This window comes from Drosophila persimilis, unplaced genomic scaffold (genome assembly GCF_003286085.1).
Source record: "Drosophila persimilis strain 14011-0111.01,24,50 unplaced genomic scaffold, DperRS2 tig00000124-arrow-pilon, whole genome shotgun sequence".
NCBI lineage: Eukaryota > Metazoa > Arthropoda > Insecta > Diptera > Drosophilidae > Drosophila > Drosophila persimilis.
In genome coordinates this window covers 5,036,813-5,062,455 of record NW_020825294.1, presented here as the reverse complement: position 1 = coordinate 5,062,455, position 25,643 = coordinate 5,036,813, and the positions used below count along the sequence as shown (strand labels likewise).

At 40.6% G+C, this 25,643-nt stretch overlaps 3 protein-coding genes across 3 annotated transcripts; 2 read left to right on the top strand and 1 right to left on the bottom strand.

The window, feature by feature from the left end:
- Positions 1 to 45: 45 nt before the first annotated feature.
- Positions 46 to 1,521, top strand: LOC6593926 (putative gustatory receptor 28a). Its single transcript, XM_002018651.1, has 3 exons — positions 46 to 675; positions 739 to 1,341; positions 1,408 to 1,521. The coding sequence occupies exons 1-3, from the start codon at positions 46 to 48 to the stop codon at positions 1,519 to 1,521; spliced, it is 1,347 nt and encodes a 448-aa protein (XP_002018687.1).
- Positions 1,522 to 4,250: 2,729 nt separating this feature from the next.
- Positions 4,251 to 10,225, top strand: LOC6593635 (protein peste). Its single transcript, XM_002018652.2, has 5 exons — positions 4,251 to 4,553; positions 7,874 to 8,032; positions 8,215 to 8,520; positions 8,605 to 9,124; positions 9,187 to 10,225. The coding sequence occupies exons 2-5, from the start codon at positions 7,892 to 7,894 to the stop codon at positions 9,918 to 9,920; spliced, it is 1,701 nt and encodes a 566-aa protein (XP_002018688.2). The 5' UTR covers positions 4,251 to 4,553; positions 7,874 to 7,891; the 3' UTR covers positions 9,921 to 10,225.
- A 768-nt stretch (positions 10,226 to 10,993) lies between these two features.
- LOC6593637 (alpha-tocopherol transfer protein-like) lies at positions 10,994 to 19,794 on the bottom strand. Its single transcript, XM_026987653.1, has 8 exons — positions 19,539 to 19,794; positions 12,504 to 12,754; positions 12,338 to 12,429; positions 12,064 to 12,217; positions 11,880 to 12,005; positions 11,626 to 11,804; positions 11,407 to 11,557; positions 10,994 to 11,336 (listed from the first exon to the last, which is right to left on the bottom strand). Exons 2-8 carry the CDS (start codon positions 12,688 to 12,690, stop codon positions 11,290 to 11,292), a joined length of 936 nt encoding a protein of 311 aa, XP_026843454.1. The 5' UTR covers positions 12,691 to 12,754; positions 19,539 to 19,794; the 3' UTR covers positions 10,994 to 11,289.
- Between the last annotated feature and the right edge of the window lie 5,849 nt (positions 19,795 to 25,643).

Here is a 25,643-nt window from a genome sequence, read left to right as displayed (position 1 = left end):
AGCCGTGCAGACGTTTCCTCTTACGCCACAGTTAGACAAGACAAAATGGCCTTTAAGCTGTGGGAGCGCATCTCCCAAGCGGACAATGTATTTCAGGCGTTGCGTCCGCTGACATACATATCCCTGCTGGGCCTGGCTCCGTTTCGCCTCAATCTGAATCCGCGGAAGGAAGTGCAGACATCCACATACTCCTTCGTCGCCGGTATCGTGCACTATCTGTTCTTCGTGCTGTGTTTCGTGACATCTGGCCTGGAGGGTGACTCCATAATTGGCTACTTCTTTCAGACGAATATTACGCGGCTGGGCGATAAAACCCTGCGTCTGACTGGTATCCTGGCCATGTCCACCATTTTTGGCTTCACGATGTTCAAGCGGCAACGTTTGGTCAGCATTATACAGAACTACATTGTGGTGGATGAGATATTCGTACGGCTGGGCATGAAGCTGGACTATCGTAGGATTCTGTTGTTCAGTTTCCTAATTTCCCTGGGCATGCTGCTGTTTAACGTCATCTACTTGTGTGTGAGCTATGGCCTGCTGGTGAGTGCCACTATATCGCCCTCGTTCGAGACCTTCACTACGTTCGCCCTGCCCCACATAAACATCAGCCTAATGGTCTTCAAGTTTCTATGCACCACGGACTTGGCCAAGAGTCGTTTTAGCATGCTCAACGAAGTGAGATAAGATACACTTAAATTCGAAAACATTTTACATGTTAATGCGATACTCCACAAATAGATCCTGCAGGACATTCTGGATGCACACATCGAACAGTACAACGCCCTGGAGCTCTCGCCCATGCATTCGGTGGTGAATCACAAGCGATACTCGCATCGTCTGCGAAATTTTATCAGCACTCCGATGAAGCGGTACAGCGTGACTTCCATAATACGCCTGAATCCGGAATATGCCATCAAACAGGTGTCGAACATCCATAATCTGCTGTGCGACATTTGCCACACCATCGAGGAGTACTTCACCTATCCACTGCTCGGCATTATAGCCATCTCCTTTCTGTTTATACTCTTTGATGACTTTTACATCCTCGAAGCTGTCCTGAACCCCAAGCGACTGGATGTCTTTGAGACGGATGAGTTCTTTGCCTTCTTCCTCATTCAAATGAGTTGGTATATTGTCATAATCATTCTGATTGTGGAGTCCAGCAGTCGAACTATTCTGGAGGGCAACCAAAGTGCTGCCATTGTTCATAAGATCCTCAATATCACCGATGATCCAGAGCTGCGCGATCGTCTGTTCCGGCTCTCATTGCAGCTCTCCCACAGGAGAGTGCTCTTCACAGCCGCAGGACTTTTTCGCTTGGACCGCACGCTCATATTTACAGTCTGTACGATGAGATATCAGCAAGTGAACTTTAATTAATATGTGTATTCTATTGCCTCGTTGCAGATAACTGGCGCCGCCACTTGCTATCTCATTATACTCGTCCAATTCCGCGCCACACATCACATGGAAGACGCAGTCGGCGCAAATGCTTCTCAACTTCACTTTCTCCATGACTAGTCAAGCATTTACATGTTCCATTGCTGTTTATATTTCTTTAAACACAAATTAAAAACAAAAACACACAAATATGCAAATATTTAAAAACTGTCGTGTGGGTGATAAGTAGTACGGATTCATTTATGCCTTACCGATGGCAAGAATAAGTTAAGGCCATGGCTAGAGGTGCGTGGCGGCCAGTCCCACGTGAGTCCCAAGGATTACAGACCGATAAGCCTTACCTCTTTTATACTAAAAACACTAGAAAAGCTGTTGGATTTGCACATCAGGAATGAGGTATAGGGAAAAACCAACACGCCTACACTAAAGGGAAATCAGTGGAGACGGCACTACACTCGCTAGTAGCCACCATCGAGAGCGTCCTTCACAACAAAAAGTATGCTTTGGGAGCATTTGTGGACATCTCAGGAGCATTCAACAACGTGGCAACAACCGCAATAACAAGTCGCCTAGAAGCGAATAACATACACCCTGCAATCAACGTTTGGATCAAAAACCTCCTAAGTTGTAGACGGGTGCAATCGGAGTGGGGCACCGCTTCCATGGTAAAGGGGGCACACAGAGGCACACCTCAAGGTGGAGTCCTATCGCCACTACTGTGGAAGAGATCATTAAGAGATTTGAAAGGAAGGCCCCAAAAATAACAGCCTATGCAGATGACATAAGCATACTTATTACGGGTGTATGTCCATCGACCCTCAGCTCCATAATGGAACGTACACTCAGGGAGATACGTGAGTGGGCGGAAGAGGTAGGACTCAGTATCAACGCGTACAAGACGGACCTCATCCTCTTTACCAAGAGGTACAAGGTACCGATGTGGACCCCCCCGAAAATTGACCAAACTAGGCTGACTCCAAAATCACAGGTGAAATACCTAGGCACAGTACTGGACAGCAAGGCTACCATTGCGCTTTATGCATCCAAGAAGATGCTCAGCAGCACATGGGGCCTGTTACCTGCTCTAATGCACTGGATCTACATCTCGGTGGTGCGGCCAACTCTGCTGTGTGGAGCCTTAGTGTGGTGGCAGGCTATTGAAAAGAAGACATACCATAAGCATATGGAAAAGACTTAGCGACAGGCTCTGCTCTGTATGACAGGGGCGCTGAGGTCAACCCCAACAAAAGCACTCGAAACTGTACTCGGAATCGACCGCCTGGACATTCACGCTCGCCTGATTGCGAGAAACTTAGCCACTACCTACTGCACCTACCACGAAAGGACTGTAGATTGCTAGTAGGAATACTTACAGGTCACTGTCTGGCTGCTGCACGTGCAGCTAAGCTAGGCATCACCAACAGAGACAGTTGTAGGAAATGTGATGAACCTGGGGCTATCGAAACCCTGGAACATCTCATCTGCTACTGTCCGCCTCTCTCAAGGGCAAGGAGGAGATACCTGGGCGCCCCAGTGCTGGCATCACTGGAGGATGCCTCCAAAAGGACGCCACAGGAACTGCTGGCCTATGCTAAAAACACCTCGATTCTCGGAGACCTTAAAACCACCACCTTGCGAATTTGAATTTAAATTTGAAGTAACATTTTCGTTGCAACAGTTGACATTGCACGGTCACACTAGACTTGGCAAAATGAGGGGCTGTTAAGCGCCAAATTTATCGTTCGAATTTGACTTACTTAACAGTAGTGTAATAACATAGTTCGGTTCGGTTCCCGACAATAAATTCGAACCTGTGGGGGTTTTGTAACACTGTCACATTCAAATGAAAAATCGTTACATCGGGTAGTTTGAGTTTGGGACCTACTTTCACATCAGGAAATTCCATGTGTTCCATTTGACCGACAACCTAATTTAATTCAATGCAACATAATCTGTTTCGGTAACTCACCTGTCAGTCAACCAAATACTAATCCATATATGCACGGCACGCCACCCCCTAGCGACACAGAGAGACAATAATCCAATAAGTGAGCCAGCCCGAATGCCCGCTGGAGCATTTGGGTGTTCCATGCTCTCAGACATTTGATTATTCTATTGCCTCAGCCAATTCTGCAGTCCTCGTGGGGGGGTGTTGCCAAAGCATTGGATTGGATTGGTTTTGTTTTGGCAAAGTTTGGCCCAGTTATTGGTTGATGTTGGTGGCGAAAATTGGAAGCTCTATGAAACTTTGATCGGTTCTCGGTCCGGTCAATTTAGGGGGCTTACATGTGTAGTAGTATGAGCTGATTTGTGTATGGTTCAGTCAGTGCTAATCTCAACGATTAGCCGCATTGATAAGGTTTCGACAACTGGTTATCAATTTTGGTTTTAATTCAAATCATTTATGATTTGTTTACGTTTCCTGCAAAGCTCGTTGGACATGCGAAATTGCATTCCGAATTTCGAGTGCAATCGAATACAGATTAGGGATTTATAATATTTGCCCCAGTTTCAGCAGCAGTGCAGTTTGAGAGCCGACAGAGTTTCAGATTTCATTAAGTTTAATTCAAAATTCAATGACAAAACTATGGAAAATCTAAAGCGCAAATTAACCCAAACACCCCCACACCCACACACACAGACAGACAGACATAATACATATGTATGTAGAAAGCTCTTCTCAAGCCGTATTTTCATGTGATGTGCCGGCGGCGCACTTGACTGACATTCATCATCAGCGGCAACGGCAACGGCAACAGCAACAGAAACAGCAGCAACGGCTATGGCAACGGCAGCTGCTGCTCCGGCGTTGATTCTCTCTGTTCTGTTCTGCTCTGCTCTGCTCTGAACGCCGGTCACTGTCTCCGTCGTCGTTGTAGTTTCTGAGGGCTGCGCCATCGTCCGCCGCACTCGTAATCAAGCTTTCGTGGGTAACGGTACTGCTCTGGGTCGCGTTCTCTCTCCATATCCATATCCATATCCGTATCCGTGGCAAGTGCTATCCTATAAGTGTGTAAGCTATACCTCCGCGTGCTCAAGTGCCTTCGAGTGTGTCCACCGTATCCTTATCGAATTTCAATTTCCACCATAAGGATATACACAGGAGTATATTTGTGATTTGTTTCTGTTTAACAAATAAACAACAACCGCAAGTGAGTGCCCATAGAGAGAGAAGCGTAAGAGAAACAATAGTACTTAGCGCTCGTGGAAAGCTCATCCATAAATTTCTGTTTTGACGGCTAACATTTAGGTTTGATTTGGCTTAATCGCCGGTAGACTTGTTAAGATTACAGGCAATTAAAGAAATCGAAGTCTATTGGCTCTGAGAACGGCGAATTCCATAATAAAAGTACAGTGATGGCTCTCTTGAGGGGAAAGCTAATGTTCTAGCAAGTACTGTTGTGCGTTTAACGCAGATTAGATCACAAGAAAGACTTTTCCAAGTCGGCATTGAAACGGACGAAAGATCAGCGCCTAAGAGACATATTCAAGGCACAGAGTAGAAGGGCACCTACAAATATGTCCACCGTCTGAGCTTCCACTGTACCCCTTATAAATGCATTTATCAGCATTATTGTGTTTAACTTCGCTTTGTTCTACCGATGCCATTGCAATTTCTGTCTAGGATAATGAGACTGTTCATAATGAAAACAAAAAAAGTCGGGCGGTCACACTTCGAATGACTTATTTACTTTGCAATTCTCTGCCATGCCATACAGCTGCTAAATATAGACCATTCCATCCGGAAAAGAAGAGCTGGTTCAGAACAAATTACCCATACGACCCGTGTGACTCAAGTTCAAGTTGAGTCCAAACTGAGATGCACACTAATTGCAGCTGCGCGCGCCTTGTTAAAAACATATGAATAGGTTGCCCAGTGCCAAATGGCTAGAGTCTTTGTCTCTCAGTTTCCCAAAATAAATATTATATTTATAGGTTTAGTTTTGGTATTTAATTGATGCGGGTATTTCTGTAATTAAAGGCCGAATCAACTTAATTGCATGCTGATAGATGGCACATTATCGGAAAACTAAAGACTAGCATAATGCAAATTTTTGTTGCTTTGTTTTCTGAGATGAGACGGAATTTTTTTACAAACTACGTCGAATCAACAAGTTGCGGTTGAGTGTGTCTCAATGTCGGGCTTTTTGTGGCTCGCGTTGGGAAATTGGCTGAGAATTTGAGAAGGTGTTGGATAGATAGATGTGTCTGTCATATATACAAATGTATCACATTTCTTGTGTGTTTATTTTATTGATGAAACCCCCGATCCGACCATTCATTTATTCACTATATAACCTATTGGCACTTTTCCTATAGATTGCTGCAGTCTCTGGGAACAATTTCTGGTTGGTTCTGATTGTGTTCCAGGCTCGGTTCAGTGTTCGTTGGTCATCTGCATGGCATATGCATTTCGCGTTCAGTATATATCAAAAATGCTAATATGAAAGATCAACAGCCAGCAAGAATTCCTTCCACACACAATTCCTTAATTTAATAATGAATAACTCTCTCAACAAGTAACTTTGAACTTAATTGAAGGCAATTATTCAGTGTTGGAGTGTCTTCCTTCGATGAAAATGTGAATCTTCTGTGTTGTGCTCTGGATCTAATTGAATTAACAGACTAATTTAGTGTTCCCAAGATGTGCGATGTGATGTGATGTTTCAGGAACCACCTGTTCAATGTCCACTCGAATTAAAACATCTGTCACATTTTATGACTTCTGAAGAGTGCAACCAACAATAAAGAGGCGCCGACAAATGCTCGGCGACAGTCATTCATCATTCAAAAAGACATAATCATATCAATTGAACATCCACACTAAAGTAACTCGGTTGACACGCTCCCGAATATACGTATGTACATATAGTCGTACACCGTTCCTATATATAGATTCGTATTCATGTGCAATAACGGAAAGTGTCAAAGACCCAACCATAGCTCACTGTGGGGTCAATTGATAGACTCAATTATGACGATATATCAGAGCGATGCGAACAATGACAATATACATACATTCATATATCTCTCCCTATATATATAAATATATATATGTTTGTGCATATGTACATATATTTATGCTGATTTGTTATATAGAAAGTGCTGGGAACTCTTCAGAGATTGTGAGGGATTCAAGCGATAAGTGCAGTGCAGTTCAATTGTTCCTCAATTGATCGCCAATGTCTGTCTCTTCCTCATGGGTCTATTCACCTAGCAGACGCGGTTCGAAATCCGCTTATCGGAATGCAGTGGATACCCGCTATGACAAATATACTCGTATTTATTGTTATTTATTGCTTGCACTTCCATTATGGAAAGCCCTATAGTATGTACGAGTGTAAGAGAAGCTTCCAACTAATTAAAACGCTGAATCCATTGAAAAGTGTCAGGCGAAGCTTTGTAATTATCACCACTGATACGGGAATCGACAAAATATATAGTATTTGCGTATACTTACTTATAACTATGGGTATATTCTACATGACTACACGGGTGTAAACATCAATTGAAAGTCACGTTTTGCTTAAATTGATTCAATTATATTGATTAAAAAGGAGACGTTAGTAATACTTTTTACTCGTTGCAGTTCCATCTCTAAGGTCATTTATTTGTTTATATTTCAATCAATATTAAGTCAACTTTGCATTTCCTTTGTTTCCATTGTTTCCCGTGTTGTCATTAATACTAGTTAATAATTATGTATCTATGTAAAAGTATATATTTATGTACAAATGAGAGCTTCTAAAAAGTAGCATTAGGGATGTATTTTTTAAAATATTGTGGTGCTCCAAGTGAGTGGTAAAGCCGGCTTTTTTACTGATGACTCTGTACTTCTCCCATTTCAAACTTGACAATGTGTCACAAGAAATGCCCTCCCCCACATGGGGCACTTTGACCATTTAGTCGGACGTACATTCGAAACATGAGCATTCATTCAAAGCTAATCGTTCGTTTTTTTTTATTATGGATCAATTTTTTTATTGCTCAGAATGGTCGTACTTCAAGTTCTACGCAGTGAACCCAAACATCAAAACTTTATAGGATAAACATGCTGTGTCTTAGATTTGTTGGCAGCGCAGCAACCAATATGACTGCTGGAAAACACCGAAAACACAGCTCATCGATTTAGACCCCTGGGGAGACTGGGTATCAAACATAATTTATAGTTTCCTCCAAGTTAAACTGTCTTTCAGACTAGATTGGTTTCGAATTGTAGCGGAATATAGCCGTAAAGTATGCAATGCTTTTGTAGCATTCAATAGCAGTGTGGATGAAGCATGTAGAATCCATGTAGAATGAATATTATAATAAGATCACCGCTACACTCATCTGCGAGAACGTATTTATATAAATTATTGCCCGCAGACCTTGACTCATACCCATATTGATATGGATATCCCAATTGATGTGCACTTGTGCCTCTGTTTTCGTTTCCAAAGTTAATAATAGAACTTGCATATCATTACAGTCCCCAATTCACAGCGCCATGCCCACACAGAGCAGCACCATGTGGGGCCAGAAAAGCAATCGCAAATTAATTATCGGCATATTCGGCTTTAGCCTGGGACTGTTTGGCATATTGTGCGGAATGTTCTGGGAGGACCTATTCAATTGGATCATGCACAAGGTAATTAATGAATGACAACAGTGGGACACGTGTTGATCCGACCAGCTGTACTTGATTAGCCGCCCCCAAGCCCACAAATGGGAGTCAAAGAAGAACTGCCGCCGCAATTGGCGCGAGTCAGAGATCGAGGGAAACTTGTTGAGATTTTTAATTAATCACAATTGGGGGCATCTTACACACAGGAAATGGTTCTGGCACCCGATACACGTGTCTACGACAACTGGAAGTCGCCGCCGCTGGAACTCAATTTGGATATCTATCTGTTCAACTGGACCAATCCCGAGGAGTTTGGCAACCTCTCAACGAAGCCCATACTCGAACAGGTGGGTCCATACCGATTTAGCGAGCGGCCCGATAAGGTGGACATCGATTGGCATCCGGAGAACGCTTCTGTCAGCTATCGCCGCCGGAGTTTCTTCTACTTCGATGAGGAGGGCAGCAACGGCAGTCTGGACGATGAGATTAACACCCTCAATGCGGTTACACTGGTTGGTATATGAAGGGATATCATGAGATAGTCCTCATACTGATACCGACTTACCTATGACTATATGTAATGTTCCTTTCCTTAGTCCGCTGCAGCCACGGCCAAGCATTGGCCCAGTGTCAAACGCGCCATGGTCGATGTGGGTCTTAAGGTCTACGGTTCTGAAATGTGCGTCCGTAAAACAATCGATGAGCTCCTGTTCACTGGCTACAATGATGTGATGATCGACGTGGCGATGGCCATGCCCATCTTTGGCGATGACGTCAAGGTTCCTTTTGATAAGTTTGGCTGGTTCTATACCCGGAACGGCAGTGCCGACCTAACCGGTGTCTTTAATGTCTTTACGGGTGCTGACGATCTGGCCAAGCTGGGACAAATGCACACGTGGAACTACCAGGAGAACACGGGCTTCTTCGAGTCATTCTGCGGCATGACCAACGGCTCGGCGGGAGAATTTCAGCCACAACATCTGAAACCAGGTGGCAGTATAGGCCTTTTTACCCCCGACATGTGTCGTACGGTTCCGCTGGACTATCTCAAAACTGTAGAAATTGAAGGCCTAAAGGGCTATAAATTCGCTGGTGGGCCGCGATCTGTGGATAATGGTGAGTGGCACTGCAATTATTTAAAGATCCCAAAGGTCAGATAATCGAATTTTTGTTTTTAGGCACACTGTATCCCGAGAATCTTTGCTACTGCGGCGGTGAGTGCGTTCCCTCGGGAGTGATGAACATCAGTGCCTGTCGCTTTGGATCGCCCGTCTTCATGTCTTACCCACATTTCTACAACGGAGATCAGTATTTTGTTGATCAAGTGGAGGGCCTAGAGCCCAAGCAGGAGGATCACGAATTCTACATGGTTGTGGAGCCAAATACAGGAATTCCACTGGAAGTTGCAGCCCGTTTTCAGGTCAACATGCTGGTGGAGCCCATAGAGGGGATTGCCTTGTACAAGGATGTACCCCGAATATTCTTCCCGCTAATCTGGTTCGAGCAGAAGGTGAGGATCACACCGGAAATGGCCGATCAACTGAAGGTGCTGCCCATTGTCCTGCTGTCGGGGCATATCTTTGCTGGAGTTTGCCTGGCCATTGGCCTGATCCTCCTCTGCTGGGCTCCCGTCGAACATATGATTTCCTGGTGCCGGCGTCGTCGCTACGATCTGAAAAACCCAACGAAGACCAATGGCGATTACAAAAGTCGCTCCCATTACGCCAGTGCCGAAGAGCTTAAGTCCAAGGCCTCCACTCTGATCTGCGAGAAGAGTACCAGCGGAACTCCGGATAGTTCTCCCCTGCTCGCCCGGCGAGGCCAAAAGGCAACCATTGTCCCGACCATGTCCAAGTCGCAGACGGGTGACAGTGTAGCCACCGCCTCGACGTCCGTCAGCGAGAACAAGTAGTAGCGGAAGCATCCATTCGCCATTTAGCTAGTTAAGCCGTCCTAGTGCTTAGTCGTAGTTCCTAGTTTAGGTAATACGTTTTTACCAATACCAAATACCATCAAAATTCGAACCATTCCCAGTGCCTATGCCAAAGATGAGGTAGCCAGCAATGCCATTTGTTTGGCATACGAATACTCTTTTTACATTCCCTAGTTGTAACTCATAAGACATTTTTGTACTCGTATTGTAAATGTTTTCTTTCTGCAGTTCGCTTGAACCAAACCTAAGGCCAAAATATCAAAGAACATATTTTATAAAACGTTTTTAATTGCATTTTTTTTTTGGGAAAGAGGTTCTTGAAATATGGATTTCTTGTCAACAAGGGCAAGGGATTAAAACCCATTGCATACAATATATTCCACGAAGGGAATATTAACATGAAGATTATGAAAATCCACTATTGATATCATTTACCCTGATTCCTGGGAATTATCTTTCGAATAGGTCGTACAGTTTTCACCTTCCTACCACCACTCACCAATATGTAATCGGGATATAATAGTTTTTGTATGAACAATATACAAACATCCGAAACAAAATGTAATCATAATTAAATATTTGACACTCGCACAAAAAATGGCAGACAACGCCAACACGTATGCTTGGAGTATATACGTCTTCTACGTCTCGCACTCACCCGCTCATCCAAAAGTGCTGATTAGAGCTATGGGCAAAGAATTTTTCCTTGACAAGCTCTCAAATACAAACATGGGTCAAATGGCATGTGTTGCGCATCAGGAAAAGTTCTACCACCATCAAAACTGTTAAACGGGTTGCCCATCGGCTTGGATCCTGAAGTCCATTCGCACATTTAGTTAATGCTTCCAAATGACATAGTTCGGAGCAACAGAAATAGTTCACAACACTACGGCAAACAGTTTGCCGTGTCAATTAGCGTATAGTAAATATATATATCAACACAGGTCTGAATTCGTTCATATTCTTTAAGTTCCATGATTCTATAGGAATTTGTACTTGAAGGAATCCAAATGAATTCTAGTAAACCAATAATTTGATATAATTTCATCAACAAATTTTCACATTTTTATTATTTTATCAACAGTTAATTATCAATTGGAACAATATAGGTACTCGTACTACCTATAGTATACGGAATGTACATCCTAGAAAACCCTAAAAAAGATTTTTGATTCGTTCACGAATGTGCCAATCTTTGAGCGTTGCTTTAACTTAATAACAGTACAATAATATTTGCAATATCACAAATGACCCAACTTAAGTGACTAAAATACGAATCGAAAAGGGGGACAGTGTGGGCATATGGTAGGTAGATAGGTAGGTAGGTAGGGGAAGGCAGACTTGTAGTCTACTTCTTTATTTTATAGCCCGCAGTATAGCCATAGCTGTCAGCAACTGAAAGGTAAAGAAGAGACGAAATAAATTAGTTTAGAAGTTATGAGTGATGATGAGAAAAGTATCCTACGTTCGTAATCCTTGGAATAACACTCGAAGAACTCTCCAAGAAGTTTTCCAGGAGGCAGTTCCCATGTTGCAGTGCCGCCATATTTCGGTGGCAAGGAACTGGCTTGAATGTGAGATACCAAAGCCTTGTAGTCCTTGCCATGGAAGAAGATCTACGAGTATATAGATAGTTTGGAGTAGTAAATAAAGGATCTAGGGTCCAGAAACTTTGAATACTTACACGCTTGCGCAGCTTTTCGCGTATGAATGGTTTGAATATGGCAAATAGCATATTGAATATGTATGAATTATTCACAATGTGAACTGCCTTCAAGCGCACGCAGATGCATTCCTGTACATAATCCAACAACATGGCCGCAAACGATGGTGTAAATTGCGTAATATGGCTAAGTGGCAGACCTACAAAATAAAGATTAAGATCTCTCAGTGAAAACACCCATTGTCATATCTAATACCAATTCTAAATGCTATTACCTTCCATATCAATGATGACAACTGCTCCGCAGATTTGTGAATATGGTTCCACCATCGATCCCAAAACTGTCAACTGTATCCCACGGAAGAGATCGGGCAAGGGCACCTGTGATGGTTTCCATTTTTCTAGCGCGGAAATAAGCATTAACAGAGTTCTTTTGCGTGAGTTTTGATGATGACTTACTTCCTGCCTCCAGCACTAGTAGACGGCGACCATGTTGGTCTCTTTCTGGCAATAGATTTAGTATATTTGCCTCAAATACATTACGCAATTTTGCGGGGATTATGTTCTCACAGGCAATGCCGTATTTCAGTTTCATGTGATAGAAGTTCTTGAGCTGAAAAAGACAATAAATGTTGGATTAAAGATATGTTTCTTGAAGCCAGGGATATGTGATGGTCCACTTTGATCTACATTTCTTTGCACCTTTTCAATCTTCAATTCACCGAACACTCACCCTTTTTAAGGCACTCTCTGGATAGTAATGTGTAGGACGCAAAAACATCATCATGTACTCATCATCCAGTGGCAAGTTTAGGTACTTTTCATCTGAATAATAAAGAACACACAGATAAGAAATCAGATGTGTCTAATTTGGATGATTTCCTGTGATTTCTTATTACTTTGTATAAGTTCCCTTAGCTCCTTGATAGCCTGCTCCTTGTGGCCCGGTGTTTCATTTAATTCGTCCTGTGCCTTCTGGAGGGCCCATTCGGGTGCCGGCTCCTTTTCCATGCGGATGCGAGCCGATCCAAGATCGATGTAAGGCAACTGCTGTTCATCGTAGCTAATGCACTCTGCCTTTCCCATATTGTTGTTCTGTGGTTGATGATCGTCCGATCTGATCTGCTGCGATGTTGTTCACCGATTCAGGCTGCGAACGAGAATAAAATTGTTTTGGTTTGGGCTTAAACATTTTGAGTGGCTTGGCGAGTATTTCCTCAAGTCGATTGGCACAACTGGGTTACTTCCGCAGCGGCAGCAACAGTTCAATGCCTTTCTAGCTCCAATGCCTGAAACTGTCCAATAGGTCTGTCCGTCCGTCCGTCCGTTTGTCTGTCTGTGGGTCTGCGTGTCTATGTCCGTATGCCCATGTTTATGTATGACTCAATGCTGATCTTCATAAGCTAAAAACGCCGAAATATAGCCACAACGGAAGAAGCGGCTCGTACAAACAGGTTGAGTTAGACACAAACGGGTAAAGAGGGTGCATGGCTGAGGAAAAGATCGTTAGACGGACAGAAAATAGACAATAGTGCCCAAAACTGGTCGCACAACGTGCGTTCGAGAGCCGCTCAAGCTAGTGTATACCCTTACCGGTAATGGGTATCAAATGTTGGTCAGGGTTCTTGCCACAGATCATTGATAGGAATCATTAGAGAAGTGCATAGAGGGTGAAGTCCTAAGAACAAGGTTACGTTTATTATTAATGATTCGATTTTTATGAATATTTAATCTGAAACCGGAATACTATCCACTTTGAAGATCAGAAAGATCAGATCATTATTGTATCATACAGAGGATTCGATAGTCCAATAGGTCAGTAGGTCTCTTCTGAAAAGCTTTATTTCTGAGCGCTGTAAGGGTCTCCAATCTTCTACATGCCGCAAATTCACTTTCCCCTCTACAATATTTTATGCTTCTTTTTTTTGGCTATTTGAAAAACCGAAACGTGGTCCGCCCATTTGGCTCGTAGACGACTTGGCAACACCTTGGCTAGCAAAACAAAATCGAAAAGCCATTCGATTCGGTGACGTAGCAATATATGAGCCGGCGGTGATCTATGCCCTGTCATGAAGGACTTGACAATGGCACACAAAAACCCGAAAGCAAAAAAACGAGAGGAGAGTGAAGGAAGCAGTCGATGTAGAGCCGAAAATTGTAGCGCAAATCGTAGTCCATTAAATCAGATTTAGCGCTGCTCTTGTGATTAAAGCAATTAGTAAGTTTTTGATATTCGTTAGATTTCTATTGTGAGACTCGACATTGTGCGGTCAAGACGAATGAAGGTAAAAGTCAAGGCCAAGTTTAAGCAGCAGTTGATATTTGTTTTTCTTTCTCAGAGGAGAAACCAATTATGGCCTGACTTGCGACTGAGTCTTCTTTTTGGAGTCTTCTGTTTTCTGTTTGCCTCCAGAAGTTTCGTCAATGAATCTCCGGGTGGCTTATATTTTGATTTGCTTTGGATTTTTGGTTTTGACTTTGCCTTTTTTTTTGTATTTGTATGAAGTTCAACAGCCCATAAAGTTATGCGCATATTAATTTGTTGGTCAGTTTTTTTTTCTGTTTTTCGGTCTGATGTAAAATCCAATTAAATCAAGAAACACAACATCAAAGGTGACATACTATACTCCAAGTTATGTATTAGGTTGAAGTCTATTTTTGTCGTGAGAAAACTTGAATTAAATTCAATTAGGCGCATGCAAGATGTCAAGTAGATATATAACAAACAGGGCTGACTTTCAGATGATAATATGACATTTATTTCAATTAGTATAATTAAACTGAAGTCAAATTACTTCATTTTAAAATTCAAAATGAGCAATTCAAAATCCACTTTCCGTCTAATTTCCTCACTTTCAAAGGGGAATGGTGTTTATCTTTAGACAGTGACCTTTGATCTATGAATAGCACTCTTCTCCATTTAGCGGTCACCCGATATGAACACCATTCTTTGTTGAGGCATTCCCACTCTAGTTGAAATAGAGCACACTCATGATGATTCAGCAGTTCGAGATCAGGTTTTTTGTATAAGATATTCTGTTTCTTAAAGGTTATATATGTACGTATATGTGCATGCACTTATGAAGGTTGAAGAAAGAGTGGTTATACATGTTTATTGTATTTCTGATTTGCTCTTAGGTGGAACAAAAACAAGTCCATTTAATGAAAGGAACATTTTCCGTGGAAGGGAATATCCTGATGCTGATTCTGGTTGACATTGAAACAACTATTAATTTAGAGATCTTTATGTAGCAAGAATGAACTTGAAACGTAAAATAAAGAAACTGAAAGGAGCTGTTTCCATTAAATCCTGATTACTCTTATTAAGGGTTCCACAGACATTCAGACATTTTTAAATCCAGACCTTAAATTATGGGGAAATATTGTCAGCCGATCATTTCAATAATCTTTTTATGATAAAAACCATATTTTCCAAAGTAACTTTCCATACTTTTTCTACACTTTGTAAAGACTTGATTAATCAACAAGCTTATTTTTTACGAGCTTCAATAATTTATGCGTGGAGGATGTATGTATATAGTTAATTATTTGTGAACACCTACACTGAACCTCCATCTCAACCCTTTCGATGTTTCCAATGGAAAAACCACATTCCCCAAACTGTTCAAAGTCTGAAGCCAGTAAAATAATTACTTAAGTACACCAACGGCGATAAACAGGCATTACCGGTATGTGCCTCAACTTTAGCCTGCCTCAATAATTATACTTATAATTGTACAATGCAATACGAGTACAACACAGGTATCTTATTTTTTGTTTTCGCTGAACTTTTGTGGCCCGGCCTTTTTCTTGCCTCAATCCGAACTGATGTGAGGCGTTCCTCTGCTGCTTGCAACGACCGACAACCGACAAGCGGAAACTGTGGCCCCAAGGAACGAACGCTGCAATTTGCCCGACTATCACTCTGGGAATACATACAATACAATGCCAGTAGCAGTGGCAGTCTGGGATATATAACACTCCTAAGCTGATAACTGGTATCGCCGAACAAAAGAAATAAAGAACAAAGAAGCAATGGCCCCACACCCCACCACACAATTCAAATTCAAATTTCTTTTGAACGTCTAATCGGGTCTGTGTCCACAGACTGAAGTCGAGGGGCCCCTCCTTGGCCATATAAACAGACGATTATTGTATATACACAGATTAGCACACAACTGAATACTGAATTAATCCATAAAGCAAACTGCTGTCTAATCGTATTCCAGTTAACAACTGCACAACAAAACAATACAAAACCCCAGCTGAACGGCTACAAAAATGTCATAAAATTTGAAATGCACTTGATTCCCGTCTCCTTCCGTCCCCGTAAGTATATTAGATCTAAGGAATAAATGCCACCCCGCCATGACGTGCATAAATAAACAAGTCATATGAAAAATTATCAATACCAGTAACTATCTGGCTATTAAATGCAAATTATGGTTTTTATTCAGTTTCGTCTGCGTTTTTTTACATTTTTTTTTTGCATTGATGTAGTGCTACAAAAGATGACGGAGCGATTGTTTGCATTCGGCGTTTAGCTAGGGAATGAATACTCTTAATACAGGAAAAGAGGAGAGAAAAAAGATCGAAGCTTGGAGTACACTTTAATCTATTTAACAATAAAGGACACATCAATCTTGAAGCACCCTCTGTAGTTATCTTTAGAGATTTTCCTTTCATTCAAAAAAGGTTCAGGAAAAAAAGATTGCAAAACTTTGAAAGATGACCATTAAAGGCAGTGCATTGTATCATCTATGTAACTTGTACATATCCATTGCTGTTTTTCTTTAATCTACTTCCCTGCTAAAACAGTTTATCCATTAAAAACTTCTACTAGGTATTACGAGTATAGTACCCTCTGTGTATGAAGTGTATGAAAAACTGAATGCATGACTTGCCATAATAAAGAAAACTTCACTTTTGATGAAGAGCTAATTGAAAATGTCTCAAAGAAGAGAGGAGAGGGAGAATGAGTTTGCCAAAAAACTGCCAATCTTTCATTCTGCACCGACTGGTAACCCCAAGCCGTTCAAGATCAGTTCACTCGTTGTCCCTGACTCATAAATGGGACAATCTACTGGCTATTGACGTTGTGATGTACTTTATATTGTACAATGCCAGCGCGGATCAAAAGTCTAATGTGCCTTGAATATCAATCGATTGGGCGGTGTAAACGATTTGAGTACTAGTACTCGTTGTGATTTAAACAGGTACGGTACGATGATTCCACTGCAATTAGCCGGTTATAAACAAATCAATGAAAGTAATCACAACGTGATATGCAAATTAGCCTCAATTTGAGCTGTGGAAAATTTCAAAAACTGAAGATCAGTTGATCTTTTGAACTTTTGATTGGGTTTTGTAGTTAGACTTGAACACTATTACGTTTAATATGCTGCATGCAACTAAGTGGAATGGAAATTTAAGAAGATAATCTAACCAATTATTGTCGGAACTTTAAAGTTCCTTTTTTTTTTGCCTTAAATGATGTCACACATGCGAGTGTTTTCTCTGAAGTGTAATAATGCACAGCAATTGGCAGCGAAGTGTTCAGAAAATTGTTAAGCAAAGATTTATGTTTGTTGAGTGAGAATTGCTTGAGGATTTACACAGTCATCATAAGAGACTCTTGGCACTCAAATTCTACGGAGCTTAGCGGTTAAAGATTATACATTTTTGATGTAGATTTATATGATGATGATTCTTTGTACCGGAACATACAGAATTCTGTGATACTTCCTTCTTCTTACCATTATCACACATTTTAGAGGCATATCTCTATCTGGGGCAACTAGACATAACGGAATTTATCAACAAAACTCACTTATAGCATTTAAAAACTAAAACGCCACCCAATACTTTTGGTACAAGAGTCACCCACTGAACCGGCTCTCAAATACTAAATAAATAACATTCTATAGAATCAGGAATAGCCGGTTTCGTTTCGTTTTCTTTCACAATGCCAAAATCAAAATCAAACCCAAACCCAAACCAAAGGCAACTCGATCCAAACACATCCGATCCAATCGAGCAATGTCCATAAAAACTCGCCTTCGCTTCAGCTCCCAAGTACGAATTTTACTTCTGTTGTATCTCAGAGATATGTAAATTTTCTAATTCAATAACGGCGTTTTTTGTGTGTGTCGTTTTTTTTTTGCACTCTTACAGTCTTCTATCCTTCAGTTGACAAAACGTTAACAATTTAGGCAAACCCCGGGGCCCGCACAAACAGAAACAGAAACTTGTACTAAAAAAGATGTCTAACTGGTTTTGAGTTCAAAATTCGTAGTCGGCAGCAAGGTCAAATTGTTATAGAATACCCGCACTTGTTTGTATTAGATGTATGATGCAAACAGGGCCAAAATTTTGTTGGGTTGGCCCACAACCGATTGAAGTCGGATAGGGAGGGAATCACACCACACACACTTTTTTTCTGCTTTTCTGGTGGCACAAGTGGTTCGACAGTCGCTGCCTGAAATATTTATAGGCTTCGGCGACCGTCGATCCCGTGAATCAGAAAACAGAAATTAAAACCCAATTGAGCGGGACGCCGGATCCATGTGGAATGTGCCACAAGTGCAGAAAATTGCCAGCAGCATGGTGTGTCGTCAATCAATTTACATTTCAATTGTGTATGTATATGTATGTGGGTTGCAGTCTAACGGCAGGCAAATCCACTGCAATGGAACACTGCATCGAATACGATACATAGGAATAATGCAAATTTTTTTGTGTCGCATAAATGCATCATGAAGGTGGTATGATCAGGAATTGCATTAGAACAATTGGAACAAAGAAATAGCAATGCAAATACACAACAGTGAAGACAAAAACATTTTATTTATTGTTGCAGGGAAAAATCCAATAGAACTTTCATGGAAACGTTTCTTAGATAACCGGAAGAGGTATTATAGGACTTCATTCAAAGCAATAAAAAACAATTAGGAACTATAGAAGAGAACTGTATGAATGAGAGACATGAAAAGCAGGAATATCCAAATCTTCTGAGAACTTAATTTTCCTCCACAAAACATTTATAATACTAAAACTGGGTTGAAACAAACTACTCTTCTAAAAGAATCATCTGCACAAGCAACATTTCATTACTTTTACTTTCTTTTTTGTATATTTTGTATAATTAAAGTTTCTCTTTGGTCACTATTAACGGAATACATAATTATTTTAATCACTAAACTGCGTACACTTCAATTTTCCCCTCCATTTACATGCTGTTTAATAACTCTCATCCACATTTTCAGACAGGCTTACACAGATGTGTCTGATGAGGTACTCAGACCTCAACTTATTTTCACACACGAAATTGTTGTTAATTTTGTAAACCCCAAGCATCCTCTATAATCACACCGCATACGCCTTGGGCAAGTATTCCACTTCATTGAACAAACAAAAAGAAAAACTTTACAGCGATATTATCATCTATTGAGGAAGATCAACGTGCTAAGCCGCCAGTGAGCGTGCGCCTCTTAGAGGTCTGGGCAGCAGCTCAGGGGGGAAGTGCAACACCTTATAATGCATTGCAGTGCGCTCTGTAAGTTTGGACATGGTCCGGGGACTGGTCTCTCTCTCTCGCTCTTTCTCTCTGTGGTGTCCGTGCTCGCTGTCCGGAATCAAAGCGCCTGAGCACTGACGAAATGCATCAAACGTCACAGGCGGCAGAGGCAAGCGGCAAGTGGTAATTGTTTTTATGGCCAACAACCACAGAGCCATAGCTTGCCTGGTGGCAGTCAAACAGACAGAAAGAGACGCCACTCCACTCCACTCGCAAAGGCAGAAAGTGTGTCAAACGTTGCTGCTCGCATGCGCATAATCCAAAAGCAACAATGCCCAAAAAACATTACCTGGAGCCCCCTCCAAAGCCTCTAAGCCCCTAAACCCCCATAAACAACCATAATGTTAACGCAACTTACCGCAAAAGCCGAACCGAACAAAGATCTGCCCGAAAATAAGATATAATATTTTTGGCAACGGTACTTCGAGTACTGTAAGAGATTTCACGTTTCACTTTAAAAGTTTTTTTCTTTGCAATTGCAGCGGCAGGGTAGGGCGGAAACGGAGGAGGAAGCTCAAAGCAGGACGCGACAATATCCAACAATGGGATGAGATGACAGTGCGAATGAATACGAAAACGCAAATATAGCTGCGGCGACGTCCAAATGGCAACGCGGCTGAAACTGGTATGGCGATTGAAAAGCGCTCCCCAGCTCTTGTTATTAATTAACTGGCCAACTCAAGCTTGACAAAAAAACAAAAACGACAACGAATAACACAAAAGAGAGTGCGCAGTGCGCTCACAAAGTAAGTTATTTAAATCAGTTCTAGTTGGTCGTTTTGCTCAGCTCTAAACCAACAATTATTATCTAAAATCAAAACAGCGCTCTGCAAATTCAATTGTAATACACAATTTAACATTTAACATTGAGTTAACATAAACAAAAACGAGGGGGAACGTTGTGAGTTGCTGCTGCAACCGCAGCTCTACATTTATACCCGATACATAGTCAGAACGGCTACATTGAGCGACAATGTGTGCGTGAGAGAGAAACAGAAAACGTAGCGCTGCGTAGCGACTGCAAATTGATTTGTTCCTTTTGGATATAAACATTATCCGATCTGATTCAGATTCGGAAATCTGATAGATATGGTCATTCTCTATGATTTTGCCATATTAATTTTCCCGTATCTTTAATATTGTGGATGATTTTCGTTTTTTGTGGGGCCGGAACAAAATTGTCATGGTCCGATATCACAGGAGTGTGGATACCAAATTTGGTTGCTCTAGCTCTTACAGTCCCTGAGATTTAAGCGGTAACTTTTTGCAACAGGCAAAGCCGACCATAAACCGTGGTTGTTAGAGAGAGACAGAGCAAGAAAGAACGAATTTGATTTCATCATTCTGGCTATAATAATAATACGATATAGCTCAGATTCTGCAATCTAGAAGATATAGTCATTATCTACAATTCTGAGATTTTGTTTTCTCGTATGATCGCTGATCAAGAATATATATATGAGGTCATTTTCACCAAAAATCTTATATACCCCAATACTCATTTTGAGTATCGGGTATAAAAAGAAAACTCATTCCAGTTGGACTTGAGTGCAGTTGAATTTGAGTGATATGGGGAAAAAAGAGCAAGGGAGCTCAGTTTTGCGTTTTGTAGAGAGTTAAAAGCTTTCTCTCTCTCTTACACAACACTGAATGCCCATAGCTTTGCTTGAGGCGCGTAATTTAAAAGTTTAGTTGAAAGCTTAAAGAACCAGAGCCGTTGCTCTTTTCAAAAACAATATGCCATGAATTAACAGCTTTTCCGGAAAACACAGGATACCTTATTGTTGCGCCACAACGCCCATTATTTGACTGAATTATCAACTGAATTATTTTGAAAATGGTATACTGCAGCATCAAACATAGGTCGGTTTAACGGCACGAGTTTATTTATAATAATGCGCTGACCCCCGAGACTTGACCATAACCGTGGTGCAGTAGTTCCACTGTACCTGAATCATGATCGACAGTAGGAGGCGCTTGTCCTGCTGCTTGCCCCAACAAAAAACAAACTTGTTTTAATCAGCATGGAGTTATCTGCCTTGCCTAATCTATCAATTATCTAAAGGAAAAGCCCCCTTGGGGGTCGAACTTTGCTTCATTTCATGCTTCAGTAATTTCTATAGTTTTTTTTGTTTTTATTTTTGCTGTCGAATTTCTGCTGATTGCAGCACTTGAAAATTGAAATTCTTAACTTTCTTTAGACCAGCCCACCAGTCCCCTGAAGGCCACAACTTGGTTGAAGTTCATTGCATTTGTTCTTGACGGATTCTTTTGTTTCGTTTGACCGTGTGTGCAGTTTTTTCGATCTTCTTTGGAACACCTTTCGTTATCTTCTTGGCTGATAAATAATTGTTGCGAGTGATGGGCTATCTAAATTATTGCAGCCATAAACATTTGTGCTACGAATAGTATGTGCCATAAAGATAATGACCGTGTATTGAGCGCCAAATAGCCTGTTGATTAATTACTTAATTGTGTTATGTAAGCACGGTTAACCAGAGAAAGAACCCAGCAACAGCTGACAAAAATGAAGTATTCAATATCAAGTATACGCAAAGGTATTTAAACAAATTCGAAAGAAGAAAAAGATAAAATGGCAGAAAACGCGGACAAGTATATCGAGCATTTAGATCCTCTTAGTTTCTCATTCGAGTCCGAGCCAAATATTGAACATTCCGCTCATCCGAAATTGCTGATTGGTGCTATGGGCACCGACTTGCCATCCGCTAAAATTTAAAAGTGAGCCAGAAAACTGCAACTACCTGAAATCTGTAGTTGTTTATTTTTTTACATTTTCAAATACACTGCTCAACAAATTTTAACTGTATTTTAAATATTCTGATAAGTTCCGTTGAGGCTTTAAATCAAGGCTTTAACAACTACGAGTATCTAAGATGTACAGCAATTTACGAGTGCTACGGCTCTCTGGTAAGGTCAGTTACGGTCGTTGGAGCGTCAAGTTTATTCATATAATTACAAGCACTTTGCAATACATTGTTATTGTTATGGCTATTCGCTTAGTTTCGAAAGTGTTTCTAGGCAGTAAAACCAAACACGAAAATAATGTTAAAATTTTTCAATTTGTTCCTGTAAAGAACTTTTACGACGTCATAAATACATACCAAAGTTTGGGGAAAAATGTTTTTCAGTTTAATAGCCAGTATAAATAATGTTATTATGGCTCAAATATTTTTATAACTACTCTTTTTTAGGGGAACTTTGGTCACACATGCATAGAATTGCCATCGTTTATTTACTTAAATATGACAGATGTGACAAAAACAGTAGTTTTTTATCATTATCTGAATGATTTTTCTCAATTTCTGAGATTTACAGATTATTCATTCATTGACTTTCCCCCAAAGTCTTTAGTAAATATGTATGTTCATTCACCCTTTTTTCAAACCACTCCGAAACTTATCCCTTCAAGTACCCTTTAGACTCTTGTTCAATTCCCAAAACTTGGATGTTATTCATTCACGGTTTCTCCCTCGTTAAGCCTTGAGTGCTAGTATAGTATATTTTCTCAAACATGACACACTTTTGTTTAGCTGTTGTTTCGAGCAGCAGACCGACGTCAGCGATTACTGGAAGTCAAAGTCTAGCTCAGGTCCGGACATGTGTTGGGGTGGGAATATAAATGTAGAAGTGAAAGCATTTTGTGACGAAATGATCCACCAATCGAATGGAACTGATTTTGTGCACTTTGTGCAGTTGGTAATTAAAACCTCTTTGTACAATTACTCAGCAAGCAAAGTTCTTGCTTTTCGAGTACGTGTACTATATAGAGCTTCCCCACAGATGTCCAAAGGGCAAGTCTCAGTGATGCCGTGATATTACGTATATCTACATACATATGTATTGCTGCATGACCAGTCTTCGTTAGTTTATCTAAATTGGATCCGTGTGTTCAACATTTCGATATGAAATAGTTTCTTTTCTTATCGTTAGGCTTTAAAAACTCCAAGGCTTCCAGCTGATGTTTCTCCACAGAGGACTTATAGCAAATCATGGAATGGAAACTTTACGGTGAATACGCTGCAAATCTTCAGATTAGAATTCCACACGCTTTGTATATTTTTGGCCATGGCATTGATAGAAGCGTGGAAGTGATGTGTGGTACGAGTAAGTTTTCCCCATTTCTGCGATAAGCCAACGTTGTGCTATAAATAATGAGGTTGTTGATCGCTTAACATTTCTATAAGGAAACATAGAAGTCGTGAGTTTTGGCTTAACATATTTTAAACTATTTTATGAGCCTATAACTTAAAGTTTGCAACACAAAATATGGTCAATAAAAAATGGTCAATTTGTATGGAATTACAAATTTTTCCACCATCTTTGTACCACTGTTCCGAAAGTAATCGATGCCATTTCTTAACAGCTGTGTGTTGGTCTTAGCTTATAGGTTTCTGTTGATCGAATCTTTTACATGTTTTGCTAGTAAATCAAACGCACACTACACTCTTCACACACTCAAAATGAGTTAATTTGTGTGTGTTATCTTTTGAAAAAATGTATTTAAATACTCATTAACAGGGGGCAAAACAGAAGCGAAGCTCGATAAAGCAGCGATCTAGCAAAAACAGAAACAATAACAAAAATAATGACAAAAAATGCTTGGCTCAGCAACTAAAAACCAAATGCTCACAATAAATACTTAAGCGAAATCGAAAACAATAAAAGAACAACAAGAATTAGGAGCAGTATAGACGATATTCCGACTATGGGATACCCTCTAATAAGATAGCAAAAGAGATCATTTTTTGTTCACTAAACTATAACTATCGAAGCAGTATTCAAAAGATACTAAATGAGAGATCGGCTACAGTTTATAAAGTATAAAATAAAACAACAATCAACGTGACGTTACGTTACCATAAACAGAAGTATTTTTTAAGGTTTGGTAACAAGATTGTGAGATTTAGCAAATTTGGTAGGTCTATTTGTACAACATATTTCGTGTGTGCATTTTTTCACTGTATTAATAATAAAAAACTTTCATTTTTTTCGAGGCTTTTTAATTAGATAGTTCAATATTTTAGGAATACTTCAAGGAACAACTTTTAGAAAGAATTATGTCATTTAACTTTCAATAAGTTTAGAAAATAATATCGGGTCAAAAGTAAGGACTTCTAAGGTTCTTTTTGGGCTCGGTTGACATATTGGCGGAAATACCCGTATACCCTCATTCTGTACGAACAATGGATGCACAAAGCCTGAAAGTTGACGCCTTCGCTTAGCAGCGACTACAAATCGTATCAAGTGTGCAGACTTTGCCCTATGACTACACTATATAGCAAACACATTTTACGATATCTGTGTTGTGAGGAAATGTGTGCATTGAGAACGAGTATAAGTCGACTTTAGCAGGGGGTTGTTGCTTGGGACATGGACATGTACATATGTATGTATTTCAAAACAAAGAATCGAACACGTCCCACAATCACACGAACGGAATCCAATAACAATATCAATGACAAAAGCAGCAGCAACAATGATAACGTTCACGATACAATGCCCCAAAAAAATACAAAGAAAACAAAAAACTAAGGTGTGAAAAGAATATCCCACCACCCACCGCTTCGCACCGATCTGCTACCTGTTCGCTTCCCAAAAAGCCCAAGGAACACCAACAATTGATCAGTCAGCGCAAGGGGTGTTAGTATAATTGTTTTCGATTCAATCATACCGTAATACAACAAGATGTCACATGTATCGGGCAGGGAAATCTGTAAAAATCTCGGAAATAAATTAAGAACACGAATGATATAGAAAGAGTAATCTCTGGAAATGTACAACCTTGTATTATTGTACCTTGATTCAGCGCTGCTTTCAGCCTCTGTCGCTGCACTGCCTCTGCCGCTGATGCATTTCGAGGCGCTGCCTGTCGATCGTTCTGCCGCTGTCGCTGCCGGCACTGATAAGGATTATGAGCTGTGATTAGGAATACTTTCGATGCCGCTGCCCCCGCTCTGCTACGCCTCTGCCGCTGCCTCTGCTGTTCACTTAACAAGAACGTACATGAAACATTCGATAATAGCCATGGAAGCAGAATATTTTCGGGTTCTCTTATCACTTGCTTGAGGACTCTGCTTTGGACTTTAGTCGAAAGTAGTTTGCATACCCTGTATAGTTAAGGAAAAATGTACGGGTAGATATATGATAGAAGCATTAGGAAAAGCTTAGAGATATAACTTAGAAAACTAATATGGAAATGTGTTGTAGATGCATATCGAAAAACAAAATGGATCAGAAATTCCAACAAATTCAATGAATTTCTAACAAAAATTCCACTTAAAATAGATCATTATTTTCACAAATTTTAAACATTTTTCCCGAATTTTGAAATCCTTGAAATAAAACTCAATTGCATTTGGTAATAGCTACTACACTTTTAAGCTTGGCTTAAGCCAATGAAATATTTTCCAGATTGCAATCTTCTATGAGTACCGTGTAGAAT

Coding starts and splice junctions, on each gene's coding strand:
- LOC6593926 (XM_002018651.1), top strand. CDS start 46: ATGGCCTTTAAGCTGTGGGAGCGCATCTCCCAAGCGGACAATGTATTT. Junction 676..738: donor GTTTTAGCATGCTCAACGAA/GTGAGATAAGAT, acceptor CTCCACAAATAG/ATCCTGCAGGACATTCTGGA. Junction 1,342..1,407: donor ACCGCACGCTCATATTTACA/GTCTGTACGATG, acceptor GCCTCGTTGCAG/ATAACTGGCGCCGCCACTTG.
- LOC6593635 (XM_002018652.2), top strand. CDS start 7,892: ATGCCCACACAGAGCAGCACCATGTGGGGCCAGAAAAGCAATCGCAAA. Junction 8,033..8,214: donor TCAATTGGATCATGCACAAG/GTAATTAATGAA, acceptor TCTTACACACAG/GAAATGGTTCTGGCACCCGA. Junction 9,125..9,186: donor GCCGCGATCTGTGGATAATG/GTGAGTGGCACT, acceptor TTTTGTTTTTAG/GCACACTGTATCCCGAGAAT.
- LOC6593637 (XM_026987653.1), bottom strand. CDS start 12,690: ATGGGAAAGGCAGAGTGCATTAGCTACGATGAACAGCAGTTGCCTTAC. Junction 12,006..12,063: donor ACTAGTGCTGGAGGCAGGAA/GTAAGTCATCAT, acceptor TTTCCGCGCTAG/AAAAATGGAAACCATCACAG. Junction 11,558..11,625: donor GCGAAAAGCTGCGCAAGCGT/GTAAGTATTCAA, acceptor ATATACTCGTAG/ATCTTCTTCCATGGCAAGGA.